General features: G+C 31.7%; 2 protein-coding genes across 2 annotated transcripts; one reads left to right on the top strand and one right to left on the bottom strand.

The window, feature by feature from the left end:
- Window positions 1-5,859: 5,859 nt before the first annotated feature.
- LOC148180874 (UBX domain-containing protein 4-like) lies at window positions 5,860-9,800 on the bottom strand. The gene is made up of 6 exons (XM_088047777.1): window positions 9,600-9,800; window positions 9,410-9,544; window positions 9,209-9,346; window positions 8,867-9,159; window positions 6,219-6,895; window positions 5,860-6,169 (listed from the first exon to the last, which is right to left on the bottom strand). The coding sequence occupies exons 1-6, from the start codon at window positions 9,679-9,681 to the stop codon at window positions 6,034-6,036; spliced, it is 1,461 nt and encodes a 486-aa protein (XP_087903903.1). The 5' UTR covers window positions 9,682-9,800; the 3' UTR covers window positions 5,860-6,033.
- Window positions 9,801-10,647: 847 nt separating this feature from the next.
- On the top strand, window positions 10,648-22,163 carry LOC148180873 (uncharacterized). Its single transcript, XM_088035578.1, has 3 exons — window positions 10,648-10,839; window positions 16,933-17,335; window positions 20,674-22,163. Exons 2-3 carry the CDS (start codon window positions 17,165-17,167, stop codon window positions 20,953-20,955), a joined length of 453 nt encoding a protein of 150 aa, XP_087891704.1. The 5' UTR covers window positions 10,648-10,839; window positions 16,933-17,164; the 3' UTR covers window positions 20,956-22,163.
- Window positions 22,164-23,115: the final 952 nt, after the last annotated feature.

The following is a 23,115-nucleotide window of genomic DNA, read 5'->3' as shown; positions in this document are numbered from 1 at the left end:
ATTTAATCACGAACATACTGTTTTTGACGGATAAGTTAACACTCTCTTATGTCACATTAATGCACTTGTGCCTAAAGAATCCATAATAGTATATTATGAAACGCGTTTCATAATGAACATTTTGCCGCACGCACGTTTTTAGTGCACATAAAGTACATAAACTAGTAAGTGTGGCAAAATGCATTATGAACAAGTATCATACGCTATTTTTTCTATTTCGCCTTATTTTAAACGAAAAAACTTGATTTCGAAATCTTGGGAATTTTAGGGTAGTTGGCATTTGCAAAATGTTCGGGAAAAAATTCGAAGTAGCCAAATCCAATTTCAGTCAGTTTGACAGGTGTGACGTTTTGAGGTTATCAGAGCGCAAGGGAGCCAAGAGAGCGAAGATGTTGATCATGATCATGATGATTTTCTTGCATCCACATAGTTTTTCTCCGATGAATTATTAAGCCAAGCACAACAAGAAATAATAGTGTATTGATCAATTTATCAAGGTTTATCAAAACCAGAATCTAAATTGTCAACGTTGACGGCAGGTTGACGGTTTGTCTGCTGCAAACCTAAGAAAAATATATGTTCCTGGAAATATTGGCACGGGATTGGTTCATTACGATACCGAAATACGCTCAAACGCATATCGAAATATCTTCATTATGAACGCGAAATAGAAAAAAAAAAGTTACCATTTTCGAATTAGGAAAGTCGTAGTCGTTATGCCTGTGCATTATGCACTTGAATCTATAGTTACCATGGCTTTAAATACTAGAAATTTTAATTATTATTGAGTCCACAGTTCAACAATGTTGCCTGTTTTTCTTATTTTGTTTCCCTTCTACTGCGAAAGCAGAAACTTATTTTTTTAACTTTTTTTTTCATTTTAACCCGGCGCATCCACCATTTTTTGTAACTTGCAACAAACCGTTTTATTTGTTATGCGTTTAATCAATTAACGACTTGCACATTTGAGAACTCGATTTAATAATAATAAGTAGGAACTTAACATTTCAGTAAATACATTTTAAAAGCCAGGGAATAGTTATTAACAGTCGCGTGTGGTAACTTACATTTTACAGCGCGAAATCAGTTTGAAGCACGACGGCGTAGCCGGAGTGCTTTAATGATTGGGCACTGTAAAATGGTTAACGCACAAGAGTTGTATTAAACTTTTTGGCCGAAAAATTAATTCAAATAATTGGGTTTTTCAAAATTCATGAGAACTGTCACATCTGACATTTATAAATTTTATCATCTGTCAATTCTGTCAATTTTGTAGTTGGTGCACAAAAAGTACACAAGATGGCGCTATAAAAAAAGTTTTAATATGACTTTAAAAATAGAAATACTGTCTTAATTGAGATAATAATTTAGGTAGATTCCACTTTTGTGATCAATCTTCATTATGATAAAGTGATTTTAATTTATAAACGCATCTGAAGAGCAGACGATTTGGGCAATATTTACCGCATGGCGCACGTTGGGACTAAACACAAATCTGGCTGGTCAAATTTTAGAGATTCATAAAAAAGCATTTATTTTTACAAAAAATTATATTATGATTATTGTAAATAACAAAAAATTGATTTGAAATTTATAGATATTTTTTTGATTCACTTTTTTGTCTTACTCAGCAAAATGGTTCAAAATGGTATGGTCTTGAGAAAATGTAAAGAGTAGCCAAATAATTTATAATTTGCAACATAAACGATAAGTAATCTACGCTTTCATACTCTAGTTAGCATTTATTTGAAATATAAAAAATAAAAACTAGTTTTTATTGACATTACATTACAAACATTTATGTCAAACATGTGAAAATGTCACATAGTAATCTGGGGAGACATGTAAATTTAAATCGCTTATAGCTTTAACTTAGGCAAATTCTGGCATACAATTTTTAAAAAATAGTGATAATACATCCTGGAGAATTCATCTACGAGGTGCCTAAATCTGATATAGATGCATAAATATTTATTATATTTTACTATTATTATGTACTCACTTCTATCTAAAAACCCTATAATCGAGTAAAACATTTTTTTCAACACAACTGTGTTCTGTTAAAATAAATAAATTGTTTATTAACGTTACCTTAGTACCTAGAGCTTAGCTTAATTTGTTTTATTTCAACTTACAAAACATAATAGAATTAATAGAAACTATTTTCTAGTCAATTATGTTGAAGACAATTTGAAAATTTGACCCGCCAAATTCTGATTTAGTCCCATCGTGCGGCGTGTGTAAACGTCCAGGGCGCTTGTAAATATAATGTTTCCGAAGATGCCAATTGAATGTTAATTTGACGTTTACAATTCATGAGGCCAAAAAGATAATTTAGGGTTTAGAGTTTAACAATTTAACTCCCAAAATGTAAACATTTTGGAATTGAAAATTTGTAAATAAATTTTTGGCCTCATGAACTGTAAACGTCAAATTAACATTCAATTGACATCTTCGGAAACACTAGGTTTACAAGCGCCCTGAACGTTTACACAAGCCGTGCGGTAAAAATTGCCCAAATCGTCTGCTCTTCAGATGCGTTTATAAATTAAAATCACTTTACCATAATGAAGATTGATCACCAAAGTGGAATCTACCTAAATCCTTACCTCAATTAAGACAATATTTCTATTTTTAAAGTAATATTAAAACGTTTTTATACAGCGCCATCTTGTGTACTTTTTGTGCACCAACTACAAAATTGACAGAATTGACAGATGATGAAATTTACAAATGTCAGATGTGACAGTTCTCATGAATTTTGAAAAATCCAATTATTTAAATTAAAATTTTTCGGCCAAAAAGTTTAATACAACTCTTGTGCGTTAACCATTTTACAGCGCTCAATCATTAACGGCTACGCCGTCGTGCTTCAAACTGATTTCGCGCTGTAAAATGTAAGTTACCACACGCGACTGTAAATAACTATTTGCTATTAATTTATCTAGTAAGTTGTAATAAAAATAATGAGCGTAAATACGAAATAAAATAAAAATATTGCAAATACGTAAATACATTATGTTATTAGGTAATTAAAGATTATTCGACAATTTGACTCAATAATTTAGTAAGCCTTGACACCACAACCACAAAATAAAAATTTTCTATTTTTTATATGAGAAGTTTAACAAAAAACGTAGGGTGATTCTTAAATACATCAAAATATTTTATGTGGAATTAGGTCACATTAAATCTATATAACATTTTATCAAAATGTGTAGGGGAAAAAAATCCTCGTTCCATCCTTAACGAGCCGCTTGATGTATGATGGAAAAAATGTGTGATATTGTTGCATGCAAATGTTTTGTTGTTATTGTGGCAACACAGATTAATTTCGATAAACGGTAAAATTCTGATTTGTTACAAATCTGAAAAGTTTAAATTTAAAATGTTCTCTTCTGCCGAGTTGACGGACATGCTGATCTTGTATGGGAAGGCGTAGAACGTTTTACCGACCGGATTCGACCATGTGCACAAACTTTTACAAAATTTTCGGGAATATCGCTTTTGCTCCTCGGACTCAAGACTACGGACGTCAAAATACTGATCGTGTTTTGGGTTTGAAATTCAAGATTTTGGAAGCAGTTGAAGGAGATCCTTGCGTCAGTTTGACGAAGATTGATATTACGAATGGGTGTTTCTCAGTCGGCAAATTCTTCATGGATAAGAACTGTATTCGTATCACATGCAGTTAGTAACATACAAACTTTACCTTCAATCGACATCTACAAGAACAATTTACCTTCCAGGTATGGGCGAGAATTTGTAACTGAAGCAGCGGAAAACATTTACAATAATCCTGCAATGGTCAGACGAGCCATTAACATCCATGGTACGGAGGACAGAAGCCTGCATAGTCAATGGTGGACTGCATTTTAAAATTCTCCGACGACAAAATTTTTTTGTTAATTTAAAAATGATTTTTAAGTCTATTAAACTGGCTCACTGTTCTAAGTTTTCTGAACAATGCATTTCTCGTAGGTGTCAATTGTGCAATGAAAAAAACGGGATGGCGTTTCAACAGTATTTTAATTAAAGTTGGTAGTTGTTTGTTTCTGATTTGTAATTATTATTGTCTTTTGTTATTAATAATTTCAAAAAAAATTGCTAATCCTTTCTGTTATTTGCTGCTTTTTGACTTTACAATAACGGCATTATTTTATTTGACACCATGCACCTAGATTTTATTAACCTTTATTGCTTATTTTTTTTCAATTTTGATAATTATTTTTAAAAATATTTTTTGTAAAAGTAGAACATATTACACATTTCTGAATCAAGAAAATTAATATCTTCCAAATTATGAAAAAAAAAATATGGGTTCCAATTTAAAATAAGAAAGTTGAGTATGGCCCAAAAGACACTAAGACATTTAGAAAAATTTTAAAATCATCAGTTTATAGGAAATTAAAAACCATTTAATTTGTTTTTAAAATTTTTGAAATCGATTCATAAATAAAAATTTTACAACGCCTGCCGTTTTTAAAAAATCACACTGTATATTCTCAAAAAGATTTTTTAGCATACAAACTACTGCTTCTAATTTTTTAATAAAATTATGAAAGCATTATACAAGGTGTTTTTGAAATGCGTGTACATAAAGAGTGTGGTAATTTCTTGTCGCACAAGTTGAACCTATTAAGATAAAAGTTTTTTTTGTTTTTGAGATAAAATTAGTCAAAAATTTCAATAAACTTACTTGTGCGGCACTAATTTAAAAGTTAAAAAATCGAATTGCTGATTGCTTAGGAAACAAGTCATTCCAGATGCGTTTTTAGCCAGTGGTGTAGAAAGTTCGTGGATTGGGGTTAATTTTACCTTCATACTCCTTCTGAAATAGCGCAGAACTGTTTTGTAGATGCATTTCAAAAACACCCTGTATTTCTATATAGTTTAGATTAAATTTATTAAAAAAGAAATCTAAAAATTAAGCTTTTATTAGTCACATTTATATCTTCAAATGGCAACTGATTAAAATAGCCAAATTTTTGGCATGTTTCAAACATGACTTTTATCACAAGTAACACTAACATTGTTAACCTAAAGTAAAGCCTAATTTACCCACCACATTTTAATATAGCGTAAAAAAACTTTTTTTTAACACCCACAACCGTACTTAATGGCGCAAATTTGCGTCGACGCTGTTGCTAAGATCGCATCAATTTGATTGGTGTTGCTATGACGTAATTTAGATTTGGACTTGCATATTTACTTGATAGCAGCCTATTAGAATTTATGAGATTTTTAAAAATGTTTGGTATTTTTAGCGACTGAAATAAATCATTTTGATCACATAGTAAGGACAGTCGGCGTCAATTCCATTTCAAAATTTTTGATAGATTGCCTCTGAAATCTAAATGCTACCCATAACGAATCTTATGTCAATCCGTACGTTTAAAGTTTAAATATTCCTAGTTTACACGAGAGCAATAATTAAAATTAACGATTATTTTTTTAATTCTAACTAAAACTAAAATTTGAATTTCTTCTTTTGATGTATTTTTTACATAAGTACTTTTTATTTATTTTGACATTTGATGTTAGATGAATTTAAAGTGACCTCTCTTATAAATTATAAAGGGAAAGTTGTTAGTCTTTTATCTAGGGCCGGTTTACACAATAGCTTAATTGAAATTAACAATCACATGTCACTTTAACATGATGTTAAGTATTTAATCGAAAATAAAAATAAAAGTTAACTTAGCTTCTGTACACCAGCCCCGTGGTCCTTACTATTTCAAAAGAAATTTTGGCTCTTCAAAAGTGAGTGCTTTCGCCATTGGCGGAAGTTTCGGAAGTTATTAGATAAGAATAAGAACAATAATATTGTGAAACTAAAACTGAAAAAATAAGAAGAGAAAAAGATAATTCTTTATTTTATTTACACAAGAATGAAATATACTTTTTATAATACAAAACACGCTAAAAATTTTTAAATGTATTTACACGTGTATATACCACTTGTGCCTAATATCTCAAAAAACAACAAAGAAAATAATAGCAAACCTTTATAATAAAGTGGAACAAAATAATTTACATTTGCTGAGTAGAGTTTCCATTCCAGGTATTGTTCTCATCATCGCTATCATTTTTATTAGACAAACGATGAATATTTCCTTGTCTTCTGATCACAGTAGTTTCTCCAGCTTTACGAACTTTTGCTTGTGCTCTGCAAACAAACAAATAAATAACCTCCACAAAACTCAATACCGCACTACCTTGGATCATTACTCGATTCTGCAGCTCTTTTATTTTGATTATCAGTACTAGGATTATGCGGTGGCCCTGACCCAAACACGAACGTCTTCAAATAGCCCAAAATCGTAAAAATCGGTGTAAGTAACGACCATAAAAATCCAGTAAAACCTCCTGTTGAACTCGTAGTTATTGTTCCATGACTTGTAGGTAAAATCAAAATAACTGCTGTCGGAACTAATCCTAAATCTAACAAACTCTGATTTTTATCGGTATCTGTGAACTCCCTTCTAGGGAACGTGGTCGACAAAGTGTAAGTAGAAAACGGTAAATCCAAATTAGCTCTAATAAAAACGTGTACATTATCCAAGGTGTCACCGCTGGGGAAATCATTGGTAGAAGTTCTACCATCCGGTAATCTAAACTGTATTCGTGCCGTGTTGGTATTAACTGGTCTTGGTGAAACTTGTGGTGTTGGTGCAGGCTGTGAAGGAGGAGTAGCAGGAGAGAATTTTGCTGCTCTTTCGGCTTTATCCTGAGCGATTTGAGCCAAAACGCGATCACGGGCAGCTTGGCTTTCGCGTTTTTCTCTTTCACGCTCTTCCATTACTTGTTTGAGTTCTTGGTCTTCTTGCCAACGTTTCAGCTGCTGCACGTTTTGGCCCATTTTGCGACGCTCGATTTCTTGCTGGCGGTCCTTCTGCAAGAGAAAAGCAAAGGCTGTAATTTAGAGCTTTTATTCAAAAAATATACAGGTATTCCAAAATTGACTCAAAAAATAAAAAAGAATGATAAACGGTGTTAATGTTAACAGAAACTGACAACTAGAATGTAATTTTGTTTGCATTTTGAGTCTTCTTGTCTTAAGGCCAGGTAATATTTTTGGTTCAAACACCAATTAAACTTTTGTTTCCATGCATATACAGCTGTCCCAGAGCGCTCGCACTTGCTTTTAATGGAAATCTGAGATAATTTTTGTATCGCACACATGTCCAGGCATTTATAGTATTCAAGCTACAAGCATTTTAAGTTGATCAGTCACAATGCATCTGCGTTTAATACAAGGAACAATTTTTGTTGGTAATTTACCATTAGAATAATATCTAGAGGTTTATGGACTGTGATTAGTGAAACTGAAGTGCTTCTAACTCAAAAACAATTAGTTCCGATAAAAAATATCTTCTCAGATTTGAATGGAGAATTTCCAATTAAAAGAAAGTGCGATAGTTCGCGGACATCTGTATAAAACGAAATGCAAAATAACATCTGGAAAGAATTACATACATACAAAGTGTTTATAAGTGTTTCTAGCATCAAGCGTGGCTTTGGAATTCCTGTCGTACACTATTTTGCCGCTTTATTTTCATAGTGAATGTAACTATATTGAAAATAATTTATAATGTTACTTACTGAATTGACGTTTTAGTTACGGTTTTGTGCCCAAGTTTTCGATTTTCAGGTTTTTACCCACAACTGAAACAGTTTATTTCTCAAAACTTACTTTGCTTCATGTTTGAGGTTAACTGAAAATGTCAGTTGACAAATCGAAACCCACATTTGTAATGAGCGGCAAATTTCTTTGACATTTCATAGCCACCCTTGATGCTAGAAACATTTATAAACACCTTGTATTTGAAACTCATCAGCTCGATCATGTCGCCAATTACCTGCCGCTTTAGATGGCATAAATAAAATATTAAAAAAAAATGTTTACGCGCTTGCATTATAATGTAAGTGCAATGAGATCATATTTGTCTGCAAAAGTCAAGTACACCAATTTAAAATAGTACGCATATACAAGGTGTTTATAAATGTTTCTAGCATCAAGGATGGCTCTGGAATTCCTGCCGTGCACTATTTTGCCGCTTTGTTTTTATAGTGAATATAACTATCTTGAAAATTATTCATAATGTTACTTACGTCCATGACGTTTCAGTTACAGTTTTGTGTTCAAGTTTTTGATTTTCAGGTTTTAAACCACAACTAAAACAGTTTATTTCTCAAAATTAACTTTGCTCCATGTTTGAGGTTAACTGAAAATGTCAGTTGAAAAATCGAAACCCACATTTGTAATAAGCGGCAAATTTTTTTGACATTTCATAGCCACCCTTGATGCTAGAACCATGTATTACTCTTTTTAAGCATTTTCTGTTCTGCACGGATAATCGAGGCCAGTATTTGATTTCTACGGGCAAAACCTTAAACCCTCGGTGTGTCGCTTTGTTTCAAGTAAATTGTCATGTGTCTGTCAAACCTTTTACTTTATTGTAGTAATTTTAGTTTTATCATTAAAGAGAAAGTAAGAAGCGGAATTTGAATATTTAATTTTGATGTCGATTTCTCCGATCGAACATCTGAGAGCAGCATAAAACAACAAAATTGTAATAAAAATCACCATTGGATTGTTATAGTTCAACAAATGCCCTGTAATGAGAATCACATGCAGAAATAATAAATACTACAAATATGTATTTTTCTAGGTCAAACAGTTCATGAGGAAATATTGACCTTCTATTTAATTGTTTATTAAAAATGACCTATGCCTAAGGACAAACAAAAGAACCCATTAATAAATTCCGAAAACAGTCTGTAACCCAAGACAACAAAAAACTGTTTGAATAAAAACTTCAATGTTAATTTGTACACTATTAGACAAACAGTTTACCCATACCTCAAATTCCTCTTTCTGTTTTTCTTCCCTCTTTTTCTCCACCAGCTGCTTGGCTCTCTCCACTTTTTCCTCAACTGATAGCTCACTTTTTTCTTCTGGTTTAGATTCCTCAGACTTACTTTCTTGACTAGTTGAAGGCTTATCATCTTTTTTAATAAAACAAACGCCATTTTCACAAACTACATCATCAGGCTTTGGGGCAGTTGTTGAACTTGCAGGGGTTGGTGCATCTACAGATGTAGTAGGAGCTGGTGGCGCCTGTTCTTTGCTGATAAAATCTTGAGTTTTAGTACCTAAAAAACCACATAAGTACCAAGTTTCAGTGAATGTAGGGATAGTTACTTATGGGGCCCAAGTCCTCCTGCAAGATCTTCTTAATTTGCTCTACAAAACTGCTGACATCTTTGATTTCAGTCACAACTAGAAGAGGCTCTCCTTTCTTGCCAATGAAGTAAATTGAAGGTACTGGAACTTGTTTATCTAAAGACTGGTCAAGAAAAACATTTCCGAAATTTCAAGGAGACTTTCTGTTTGAAAGGATACATATTTCGCTAAACTGGCGATAAGAAACCGACTCCTCATCAACTTTGATTGATACAAAACTGTCCCTGTTCAAGACTGTCGCCACTTCTTCCTTGTTGATTAATTCCGTGATTTGCGATGACTTTTCATCTTTCCCTGCGACGAAAAAGCGATTAGGACAAGGTTAAAAAAAATGTTGAGAATACGTTACCGTAACTGTAGACTACAAATATTGCCTGCTTCGCTTTCTTTGTAGCGACAGCTTGGGCGATGTCGCCTTCGAACCAATTCATTTTCGGTAAAACTTATGATTTTCAACAAACTATGACTCGTTTAAGTAAACTGACGTGTTAATTCTAAAATGACAGTAATGACAGAAGGGAAAAAAGAAATGCTGTGGCTTCTATCTTTGTCTGTAGCGTTGAATCGGGTGCGTGAAAAAGAGTAACGTTTGTCTGTGCTTGTTTGTTTTTGTTGAGGTTGGCATAGCGCCCATAAGATGGCTAACAGTGAAAGCGGGATATTTAAATAAAAATAAATTCAAAGTTCTTAAATGATCGTTAACTAATTTATTGGACGAATCCATTACATTACGCATTACAATTCACTGTAAATTTAGTCGTTTATTGTAGGTCTAAAGATGCTTGATCAATAATATTTATTGTCATTTAGGTATTTTAAGCAATGAATTTAAGTCGGTCGCGGATTTTATTGTCTCAGTTTTTGGATATTTGTTATTGTTATACGAGAGGATTAAAACACATTTTATTCATGCATAAAATCTATTATTCAGTTATTTCCGAAGTCGTATACCAAGTGAATAATTTCTTGTAAACAAAATTCCATTATACTTGAGTATAATACAAGATTTTATTCAACGCATCTATTGGTTGCAATTAGAACAGCAATTTGCTCAAATAAGTGAGTAATGACTTATTAGTGTGTTTTGGATAAAAATAATGCAATCGATACAGTCTATTTTCACCACTATACTTGTTAATTATAAACTAATTGGTCACAAGAAACTTAACAAGGTGAGTTGAAATCTTGTGGGCCTCGTTTAAGCAGAAGATTAAACGTTCGATCAAAATTAACTTCAATAAACAAACATAGGCTACTTTTGCTCATTTTTTGTACGCAAATGTTTCGGAAGACTTACTAATTCACCTAAAAGTTGTAAAAAATTAAAATTTAGCCCGTGGGCTTTATTAGAGTTCATTCGATTTCACCCCCGTCCAGTATTGATGGCGTTCACTGCACACGCAAACAGCGTTGATAACCCGGTGGCGCCGCGACGGTGAGCGTCCAAACATCCCCAAATAAGCTATTTTACTTGGCCTAATGTGGTTTCTACTTGTGTTCCAACACCACTCGTCAAATTATAACGAAATTTTACAAACTTTGCCAACGTAAAACAACAATCAGTTCATTGTCAACAAAGTAACACCCAAGTAAGTGGCACTCTTATTAAAACCATCAATTGTAATCCCTCCTGCATGAATTGATCATCTTGTTTGTTTTGGTCAAATATTGCACCACAATTCCACCCTGCACTTCTTTTTTTTAGTAATGAAAGATGGGATAGTTGAGTTTTGTGTTGTTACTGTGGCGACTAGAGATGTTCGAGACACGAGAGACACCCTTCATGTTCTAGATCAATACGGGGCTCGTAATTTTAAGCTATTATCCCATAGATCTGAGTTGGAGCGACTTCATGAGACAATCCAAAATTAATTATACAATTTCCTATTTGAAATGGAATGTTTCTAAAATTGGAAAAATTCCAGATCTTTAGCACGCGATAAATCGACAAAAAATTGATTTTCTTTCTCGCTGAAATTTGTGATGCGGTCAAAAGTTTATTAATGCCGAAGCGCGTTTGATCATCTTGTGATAAGAGAAGTGCAATTGAGTGCAAAAACTGCTGAAGTAAAATTTTCTCGTCGCCGATTTAAAGTGAAGTGTAGGGTCGAGGGTCTAATTTTTAAAAGATGAATCGGCGAAGCTTGCTTCTAAAGCTATTTGGAGAGTGCTTGACCGAAATGCCAATCAGAGCAGAGTTTCAGGGGCTTTTACAAGCACTAACTCTATTTATTTCATGAAATTTACATTTTATACACGTGTTTGGTGATTTTATCTCAAAAGTTCGAAGGTTGGTGATGGAAAGTGAAGCGTAAACACTTGTTTATATGTAAATGTACTACAAACAGTTATTGTGTACACTTTATTGTTTTAGAAACTGATACAAAGTTCATTAGACAAACACTAAATTAATGCCTAAAAAGAAATTTGAACATTGAAAAATTAAAGACTATTTCTGGTCATACTGAAATTTTTTATCAAGATCAAGAAATTCTAATAACACGTTATTGTCGGGCTTTTCATTTAAAAAGTAATTAAATTCGTCAAGTTCACTTCCTACAGGAATAGTTTGACTCATTTCTGATGTGCCGTCACCAGTAAAGAAACATTCATTCTTCTCGTTATTTAAACGACTCTGTAATATTATATTTGGATTTCCTGCTAGAGAAGCAGAACAAGAACCAACAGCGTCACACAAATTCTTCCCTTCATTCATAAAATCTAAATCACAAAGGAAATCTTGCGCACTTGCGTCCTTTTTAATCTTCTTCAAGCTTTCACGAAGAACTCTCAATTTGTTTCCTCTTTTAACTCCGAAACGCATTCGAGATCTTACCACAGTAGCCAAAAACTCCATCAGCTGACACACAATTTGTTGTTGTTTTAAATTTTGTTGTTTTACATTATTCAGTTCTTTCCACAACAACGCATTTTCTGTCTTCAGAGCTCCTAGCTGAGTATTAATATGTTCAGCAAATTGTGCCATTCTGAAGGATTCATTTGATTTTGATTTTCCTCCATTTCTCTTGATTTCTTTGAGTCGTTCTGGTTGATCTCTTAGAAAACATTGATGCGAGAACAAAATTTTCTCTTCCTTTGAATGCGGTGTGTTATTTTCTAAACTGAACACTTTGTGGAAACCATACATGTTTAATTGTCTTACGAAACTGCTTAGATTGTTATGTTTGTAATATTTAGGGAGAAGTTCACTCCAAAACTGAGCTTGCTTTGGGATTACAAAACTTGTTCCAGAAGGATTCCAATGAATGAGATGATTTGTAGACGGATCGTTGACCATTTGCCATAATTTGTTGATAAAAATGCATGATGTTTTAGTTTCTGCTTCAACTGGATGCATTCTGATACTATTTGTAAGATTGGCTTATAAATGTTAGAATGACAATTTTGTCAAATGTGACTGCGCCACCACGATTAAACGATAATTAATATTGAGTTTTTAAGTAAATATAAATATTGAGAATTTAAGTAAAAGAAGACCTAGAAAAAATAGTGAATGCTTCTAATTGCTTTTAAAAACACATCGACTACTTGTTTAAGTTTTTAGTTGTTTTTATGCTTGGAGTAATTTTTTTATCGTGTTGGTTTTGTTGTGTACTTCAAGCCATTAGGGGATAAGTGCCTAAGAGTACGCAGTAAATGGTTTTATTTTTTTATATACCTGTTATTTTTACTTAAGAAAATTTCTCAAGAATTTCTTTTAAATAAGTTTTAAAATAACAAAATTTTTCAAAAACCAATTGTACCAAAAATAAGCAAAGTAATAGTCGTTTTAAAAGTAGAACGAATAATTTGAAGAACGAGAATTTATTACGTTTTTGCTTGATCAGAACAATAAAACAAGTAAATGAAAAATTAATAAAATTCAAATTATAAAAAAATTGTTCTTGATTTGATTTCTATATTAAATAATATACAGGGTGATTTTTTTAAAACGGCAGGCGTTGTAGAATTTTTATTTATGAACCGATTTCAAAAATTTAAAAAACAAATTAAATGGTTTTTAATTTCCTATAAACTGATGATTTTAAAAGTTTTTTAAATGTCTTAGTATTTTTTGGGCGATACTCAACTTTCTTATTTTAAATTGACACCCATATTTTTTTTTCCATAATTTAGAAGATATTAATTTTCTTGAATTAGAAATGTGTAATATGTTCTACTTTTACAAAAAATATTTAAAAAAAAAAATATCAAAAATGAAAAAATTTAGGCAATAAAAGTTAATAAAATCTAGGTGCGTGGTGTCAAATAACACAATATCGTTATTGTAATGTCAAAAAGCAGCAAATAACAGAAAGAACAAGTTTTCTTTCAACAAGATGGGGCTACACCTTACAATGCACAATGCATTTTTCGTAGGTGTCAATTGTGCAATAAAAAAAACGGGATGGCGTTTCAACAGTATTTTAATTAAATTAAGTAGTTGTTTTTTCTGATTTGTAATTATTATTGTCTTTTGTTATTAATAATTTCAAAAAAAAATGCCGATCCTTTCTGTTATTTACAATAACGGCATTCTTTTATTTGACACCATACACCTAGATTTTATTAACTTTTATTGCTTATTTTTTTGAACTTTGAAATTTTTTTTAAAAATATTTTTGGTTAAAAGTAAAACATATTACACATTTCTGAATCAAGAAAATTAAAATCTTTCAAATTATGAAAAAAAAAATAGGTTTCAATTTAAAATAAGAAAGTTGAATATCGCCCAAAAGAAACTAAGACATTTAGAAAAATTTTAAAATCATCAGTTTATAGTAAATTAAAAACCATTTAATTTGTTTTTTAAATTTTTGAAATCGGTTTATAAATAAAAATTCTACAACGCCTGCCGTTTTAAAAAAATCACCCTGTATAATTCTATATTAAAACACTGTCAACATATCTCGTTGTGTTTTCGTGTAATAAAATGGTTATTCCCAAAGTCAAAGAGTAATAACATGAGTTTTTTGAACTTTTACTTACCGTCCTAGGGCCCTAATGTGATTTACCGTCTTGACAAACAGGCGAAAAATATCCTTGAAAAATTGATGAAAAATTTAATTACGTGTTTACATTATTTAAACTCATTAAATTCTTAAACTTAAAAAAATACAAACTGGCATCTAAAAGTTCTTTGAAGAACATTGGTTGCTGCGCATTCTTTCCTATATTATGACTTAAGTCGGAGACAAAAACTTAAAATTAAATTTGCAATAAAAAATTGACTGCGTGGAACTATAGATACATTTTACAATGCGACAGGCTAATTTTGTAACTCTTTGTATCTTCTCTAGTATCATAATTTACATTGTTTGTAGTTTATTTTTATTTTCTTTGTTCGCATTCATGATTCACATGCGTGTGGGAAAACAGTATATTTTTGTTTTAGGTCGTTTCATTTATGGTTCTTTTTATTATTAAAGAGTGGTTGTACTCTCCGTCTAGTATTATTTCTAGGGATTTTATTCTGTCTACCAACATTTTTTTGACCTTTTTTTCATACCGTTGACTGGTGTTTTCCAAATTTCGTTATTATTGTTTTCTTTTGAAAGTATCGTCATGTCATTAATGAGAATCTATCAAGATATTTTGTAAAGATAGAAAATAATGTTGAAATATTTCTCTATAAAGTTTTATAGCCAAGTAAGATGCGTCTCGTTCCATTTCGTTTTCAGAAATTATCAGACGCGCTTATCATATAGTAATAACTGCTATAAGCTATAGATAAAAAAAATGTTTAATAATAGAGTATTGCATTTGTGGCATGACAAACAAAAAGTTTAAATCAGTCCTCTCTTGGTAGCCATTAGGAATGAGGAAAGAAATTGCGACGCTTACATTCGGTCCTAGATTGCGCTTATAATTCAACCTATCATTAGCGGAAAAAATGTGGACAACCAGACGCTATAGACAAAAAGAAAAAATCTAAAATTTTTGGTTTATTATTCGACATTAACTGGGTGGTACATTTTGAAAATATACTACCATAATATTATTTGCATTTTTTAATTGCGTTTATGTTTCTTTTTTTCTTAAGAAAATACATATTTTCGGCTTTTTCCACGCTTTTAATAGTTATTTAAGATACAAGTTTAAAAAGTCAATTTTATTGCATGAGTGGCTGGTTCAAAACACGAGTTTCCGAGTTGAATGGCACGAAAGCTATGAAGTAAATCTGGGAATATCGAGTAAAAAAAATCGATGTTGAACTCAATTTCAACAGAGCACAATTACATCGATCTCCAATACATCGGAGAAAACATCGATTTTGAAAAATAGTAAATAAAAAACTCAAAATAGCATAGTTTATTGTGAAAAACAAAAATAAATAAAATTCTTAATAAAGGAACAAAATAATAACCAAATACGAGAAAAACAAAAATAAATAAAAACCTAACAAAGCAGTAATTAAATAAATTATAAAAAAATAACAAATTCGAGATTAATAAGAATAAACAAAATTCAAAAATATAACCCCCTAAAACTAAATTCCAGCCTTCTTTATTTTGACCGCTGCACAAGTTAATCCCGCGTTGCTTTGGTTCTATACGTTGACAACCAACCAAACCAAAAATCGCCAAAATCAAGAGTGTAAAATAAAGTACATACATCGAAACCGCAATCATCGATTTTTAATGATACAATGATAATAAAAATAAAGGTATTAAAAATCGAAATTGATATTAATAAAAAATCGATGTAAAAGTCCCAGATTTACTATGAAGAAACTTTATAAACGTGTATTTTGTATTTTCTGTTATCAAAAAATGTCAATTAAAATAAATTTTGACAACAGATTTGCCGCATCTAAGCAAAAAGTGTACAATAGTCAGATACGAAATCTGTTCGCAAAACGCCTACTTTGTACGATCGTAGATAAAATAGATAAAATAGATAAAATATAATTTTATTCATCCTCAATTTGTTTACTGGAAAGTCCCGGTTTTCGATGAAACACCAAAATGATTCACAAATAATATTTCAGTGTCTGATTTATTTCTCATCTATTCCATAAAGTGCATTGACATACTTTTAAAGTTAAATGTTAAGTCGCATTAAACTTCTCAATTTATCCTTAAAAAATCAATATGGATTATCGTCACTTCCAATATTGAAATATTTGCGATGTCACTGCTAAAATCATGGAAAGCATATTTTCCAGTTAATAAACTTAAATCACTCGTGATGTATAGACTCAACTCTGTCCTCATACGTCACGGGTTATAATGGGGAGATTGCTATCCTGATAAGTTGTCATGTCCAAGGGTTTGTTTACTTCGGTTCTCACGTTGCGTAATTTATTTGGTTTTATTCAGGTGTCCGATCAATACTTCCGATACGCACCAGCCTTTATACTTCGTGGATTCACAGATAAAATTTTATCTAGGTGGTGAAATAGAAGAATAGATCTGTTTTAGACAGTATTCGAAATATTTTACTAATTCCTGAAGTAGAAATGCCTTACAAAAGAGAAAATAAGCACAACAAACTTCAATTTCTAGAAGCACTAACAATGTTCGAATAAAGAAGTTCAAAGGTCAGCTATTATTTATTAACTGTGCAGAAATCATGATTGAGTTTGCCAGGAATGTCATTGCAATAAAATTGTTTTTCTCTCTAATAATTATCAAAACTTTACAATAATGAAAAATGACAATTGTAATTTTTATTTTCAGCCACAACTACCCTCGTCTTTCTCTCACCCCAAAAGACTGAAACCCCCGACCACGGCACCCACTTTGATGGCATTTTATTACTCATTTCCTGCAACACAACCTGGAACTCGCCGATTAAAATCCGTTTTTTTCCAACTTACGGCAATGGTAGTAAGTCGCTGCAGCACTTAAACCAGACGCTGACGTCGACGAAGCAATAAAAGTGGCGCCGTTCAAATTGAAATTTAGCAGGATGTCGAAGTCGAATTCTTCCACAAGGAGTAATTCGATGGAGGCTCCTGCTGAATGCGAAAGTGATGTTTGTAGCCCTCAGAGGGACGTTCCTGCGATCTTGGAAGCCGCCGAAGGACAGGAGGTCGTTCCGTCGAGTCCACCACCTTCTTATGAACACGTTTTGGAAGAGGTAACATTTTTCTTATGGAATGTGCTAAAAAATCTTCTCTTTCGAACAAATGGAAACGGTTGTTTTCTTTTTTCTATAATTGAAACGAGTCCTGCAGAGACACTTTGGTTTAATCGAAACTCTAAGCTTCACCGCTTGGGACAGATTTCCGTTGAATTTCTGTAGGGATTAGAGATGAGCTTTAGTCGATAAGAAACTAACTTACAGTCCAAAATCTCATTATTATACTTTCATTACTATCTTATTCTCTAAGATTATTCGATTACTTACGTTCTTTCTGAAACGAATTCGATATTTGCTAGAAAGATGTCCTTGTTCTTGGAGCTCTAGTTTCCAAGAACTTTCCAGATAAGATTTATGATAATTTGTATTTTCCTCGTTGAAATTTTATCTAAATGGGTTCAACGAGGAACTTTCTTAATATATGAGACACATTTAAGTAATCCGAAGCTCACATAATGGATTGTCCCACACATATTTCAAGATTGTAGAAGTTTTTGGTTAATTGTTTTACAGATGGTATCTGACTTCTAAATTGGGGTGATGTGAAATATTTTCCTGTTTGTTTGCGAGTTCGAAGAACTCGGAACAAAAAAGATGCAAAATAGTTTTAGGGGGAGAAAGAAAAATTCCGTGAATCGGGGTTAACAAGATTGCGAAAACTATGAATCAAGAAAATTGTAAATTTACAAAAACACTTCAAAATTGTTATTCAACTGACTTACAAACCGTTCGATCGAATGTTTGGAGTTGCAAAGTTTGCTGAATTAACATTTTTATTGTCTGTAGTTTCTTCTATACGCTTACAAAAAACTAAATTAAAGAGATTTTGTGCTTGCTAGATTATTTGATTTTTTTCTTGTTTTGCTTTTGAAACCTTATGTATGGGTATGTACTTCTTTTACATCAGTCAACCAATTTTGGACAAAATTTGTATTGAATCAGTGGAAATTCAGTTGAATCAGTCTAAAGGCGAATTGATTCAGAATACGAAGCCTCAGGAATAATAAAAAAAAAGGTTTTTTAAGACACCGTAAACACTTTTTTTTTTTAGTTTTGCTTAACAACTTGTAAAGTCATAAAACTTTATAATACATCAGATAATTAATTAAGTTTCGCAATGAATTATACATATACAGATCCGGCAACACTTGTGTTCACCCTCAAAATCGTCTTTAATTTTAAAGATAGAATTTTAAAATTTTGCATACGCTCATAGTTGACAAAGCTCTAGAAGCTGACGCAAAAATTGATATTTATTACCGATAGTTTTGGCATTGCGATGCCTTAAAATGTAGTTTTTACCAAATTGTGAAGGTTTGTGAAATCAACCGCTAATCAAATATTTTTTCAGTATAAATCTGTTGAAATTATGTTTGTTGTCATTTTAGTGCAAATTATATTCGAAATTTGAGGAAAAATGCTGTTTTATTAAGTTAGTTTCAAAAATCTTGATTAATTTGTCGCTTTGTCGATGGAAATTAACGATTTCTGGTGTCCAAAAAGTGTAACATGTCTGAGTTAATCAAAATTGACCTTTATTTGAGTCAATGAGTGACTTGTGAAAATGTGGTGTAAACGTAGTTTGCAACTGCGCCGTCAGAATTTTGAAAACTAACTTGATAAAACAGCGTTTTTTCGCAAATTTTAAACAAAATTTGCATTAGATTTAAAATAGAAACTCAACAGTTATGTTGAAAAAAAATTGAATTTGCGAGTATTTCTGCAAAAACTCAAAAATCGCTAAAAATTATACTTCTTAGACGGCGCGACGCCAAACAATCCGTGATAAAAAACAAATTTTTACATCAGTTTCTAGAGCTTTGTCAACTATAAGCGTATAAAAATTTTCAAAATTTTATCTTTAAAATTAAAGACAATTTTGGGGATGGACACAAGTGTTGCCGGACTCATAGACTTATGCAAAAATATGTGAGAAAAACTGATAAAAAAAATTGAAAATGAAACGTTTTTTAAAACTTTTAATACTTTTTGCATAAAGCAAACATTTTGTTTTTTTTTTTAGAGTAAAGTAATAAAGATTGAGATCTATGATTTCTAACACGGTGTTAAATATGTTAAGCATATGAAGTGATCTAAAAAAATGTTTCGTTAACTTTCAAAGATTTTGTAAAAATTATAATCTGAATGCCCACAAACTGTAGTTTTTTAAATAATTCTCGAGTTTTTAAATAATTATGCATCAACTTCTAAAAAGTTCATACATAGATTTATTAATAAAATAAAATTTTCCTGAAAGTATAATAATAATATACTATGGTGGACACGAAGGACGTTTGTTCATAATTAAACTTTTAATTTTTTACTCAATTGTCATTTTGACATTTTAGCAATAATAAAACCACTTAGCTCTACAACTCTTCGCTCATGACCAAGTGTTGTAGCGCAAAACCAATTCTCGCTTTCTTGTGGCGGCACATCAATTGCTAGTGGTTGCATATCGCAGAAAAACATTTTCAAAATTAGTTTGGCTTGTATTAACGTCAATCATAATGACCATAAAGCTTGGATTACATCGAGGCTTTTTGAAATGACAGGAAAATACAGTTCAAGAATTAGTGTCCACCATAGTACAAACCCAAACAATAAGTCATTGGAAAGCTTAATTAACTGGTTTTTTAAAACACTGATCACAAATTCCTTTTCAAGGTTTCAAAAAAAAAATTAAGAAAATGAGTTGATATGCAGTAGAATCTAAAAAATCATTTTTTAAGAATATCTCTGTATCTGGATCTAATGGAGCATAACGCATAAGAGAGAAAAGGCTTATGAAGGCAACAATTTTGAACCAACTGTATATGGTTTTATCATTTTTTTTATATTCTAAGTAGTTCAAGATTTAGGTTTTTTTTATTTGGTGGCATTACTTTATTGATAAATAGCGATACATTTTAAACGTAATAAAGTTTTACTGAAAAGAAGAATGTAATTTGCAAAAATTAAATTTTTCTGCACAATTATATACATTTGTGTACATTTTAAATCAATTAAAAAACCATGTCTAGTTTATATTAAAATTATTAAATTATTAATATCTGTTTGCATTACAGCAAAATCGCACGTGTTTTGAAAACCAGTTTGAAAAATGGTGGATGCGCCGGGCCGCCACTAACCGCACGTTAAAAATAAACCACTGCCTAACATATTGCGGCAAAATTAATCAAACCGTCATCGTGTACATGAGTTTTAAGTATTTCATTTTGTAATTAAACACCACGTCATCTAAAAAATGCCGCAGCAGTTTTTGGGGGTGTCTGCATGAAAATGAAATTAGGAAAAACTATAAATAAATCAACTGACTCATATTTCTGTTTCAGACAAGATTAAAAGCCCAACAAGACGCATCATCCCCAGTCAACCCCGCAAAAGGTCCAGAAATAATGCACAAATCCAGCAAAGAACTGTATCGAGCGGTCGCCAAACAATTCGGTATAACATGCAAAATGTCGGATCAATGTCGTTGTTTTGATTGCCAAAGCCATTATTTTGATTGCGAATACGAACAAAACGAACAAGAAAAAACAGATGGAGGTCTTGGAGCCGGAACACCAATGTTCATATCTGAAGTTATGCACGGTACGGCCTGTAATATATTGTAAACACATTTAAAAAAGAGTAAACTGATTTTAAATTAGGCAAAATGCCAGTGCAGCTTTAATACGTGTGAAAATGTGAAAATCAAAATAACAATAGAAACTGTATAGCTTTACAGCTAACGCACAGGTTTTAATGATTTTTTAAAGTCTATTGTATTGATATTGTTAGAGTGTATAGAGGCGTAGTTATTTGTAATTCAGTAGCTGATGTGTTGTAAATATTATGCAAACTATTGTAATATAGCATGAAATAGCTGCTTTCAAAAGATCTCAGATAACTTTAACGTAATACGCAAAGAAATGGCCTAACAAACCTCAGACTGTATAAACCGTTTGTAAAGTTATTGCGTATTACTGCTTTCTTCTAGCTATCTGTGTAGTTTTACACGCAAGTTATAGAACATGCACTCATGCCTTCTTAGCAACTAAGTTTCACTGGTTCTCTATGTGGTAAATATTCCAGAGTCAGTACTATTCGCTCTATAACTATATAACATACCTCTATATTACTGGTTGCATAGTTTTGGTTCCAAATCGTAGCACTAGTGTAGGTAATCTTTTACATCTTTAAATGTTCATTCCTAAAAGTGGTATAAGTGTCCAGATACTATTTTCATACTATATCATGAATGTTAGCATAGCTATTGTTGTTAAGAGTGCAGATAATAAGAAATGTAACGAGTGCATAATGTTCACTAGTTTGTTGAAATTACACTAAAATACCTGATGTTGGGAACAATGTCAAATTATATGGTCAAGCCACTAATTTTTCAGATACTGGCAAAAAGTTAAAGAAAATCCAAGTGACAGGGTGTCTTCGTACTGATTAACATAATTGTAGGTTAAGATTTTGAGATAAGTTTTTTTGATCCACTTTTATTGTCTACATTGTCCACCATACATGGCTGTCCTAACAAGATTTTTAATTTATATATGTATTTGTACGCCCTGTAAAGCTTCGAAATGTGGCAGAAAGTTTTAAAATTGTATTAATATAAATTTGTGTTATATACCCGTACTAATATAGTTAAACAAACGATAACAGCATAGGGCCTATATCTTGTATAATGTAATGAATGTTGAAATTGCACCAAAATATCTTTCGCACTTATATTTTGTATATCGGAATTGCAAATAATCGTGTGATATTTTATTTAACTTGTAATCTGTGAATGTTTATGATTTCGAGTGAATAAAACAGTAAAAGTACAGACTTTCGTTTTATATAAGTGTAATAAAATGACAAAAAACAATAAAACATGAGCAAGATGTGAATGCCGATAAAAGTAAATGTATGCACGAATGAGGTTCGTAAACACGAACAGGTGTCCGGAAAGTCGCGCACCATCATGATACTGTATTATTGGGATTTTCAACAGATTACCGAAAAAATGTTAAAAAAAAACCATGTCTTAAACTTCGTGATATTAATGGATTGAAAAGTAAAAGTTTAATGCCAAAATTAACGATTTTTGTGCAATAATTTCACGTTCAAATGCATTTGTAAGCTAAAGGACATTGTGTGTAAAAGCATGGTGCAAAAAATTAGAAAGATTTTTTTTTATTTTAATTTGGTCCTACTGCAAAGACAGAGTGCAGAATTTTTTAAACATTTTTTTCTATTCTGCGGGATTACGCAATTACTCCTTTCCAAAGTGATGCACCACTTTCAGGACCTTCTGTATAAGGCGCACTGTTAAAACGACTTTTTCGTGATTTCATTAAAAATGTTTAAACAGGGCTGCTGTTTAGTTTTTCCGTGCATTTGTTTGGCACTTCAACTGTTGATGCTGCTGATATAATTCCAACTTTTTTTTCTAAATACCAGTGGTGGTTGATAATGTCGTCACTTTTTTTCCCGCAAATACCAGACACTGATATTAAAAGGACATATTTCTACTTAATTTTCTTGTTTTTAGCTTTGTTGAAGAAATTGAAAATCTTAACATCTTATCCGAGATATTCATATCGCGGAAAAAATGCCGCAGTTGAACAAACACGACACCTATTTTAAATGTGTGAGATTTGCTATAAATAATTTGGGAAGTGTAAGTAACGGCTTTTATCATGAAAACTGGTGGCAAAAAATAAAAAATTTACTTGAAACTTTATCATAATTTTGTTTCGAGACTTTGCTCATTTTGAAATTTGAAGTGTCGCTAT

This window comes from Gnatocerus cornutus, chromosome 1 (assembly GCF_029298725.1).
Source record: "Gnatocerus cornutus isolate USDA-ARS CGAHR chromosome 1, icGnaCorn1.1, whole genome shotgun sequence".
Lineage (NCBI taxonomy): Eukaryota > Metazoa > Arthropoda > Insecta > Coleoptera > Tenebrionidae > Gnatocerus > Gnatocerus cornutus.
The sequence above is the reverse complement of the archived record's forward strand: the minus strand, read 5'-3'. Positions and strand labels throughout refer to the sequence as shown.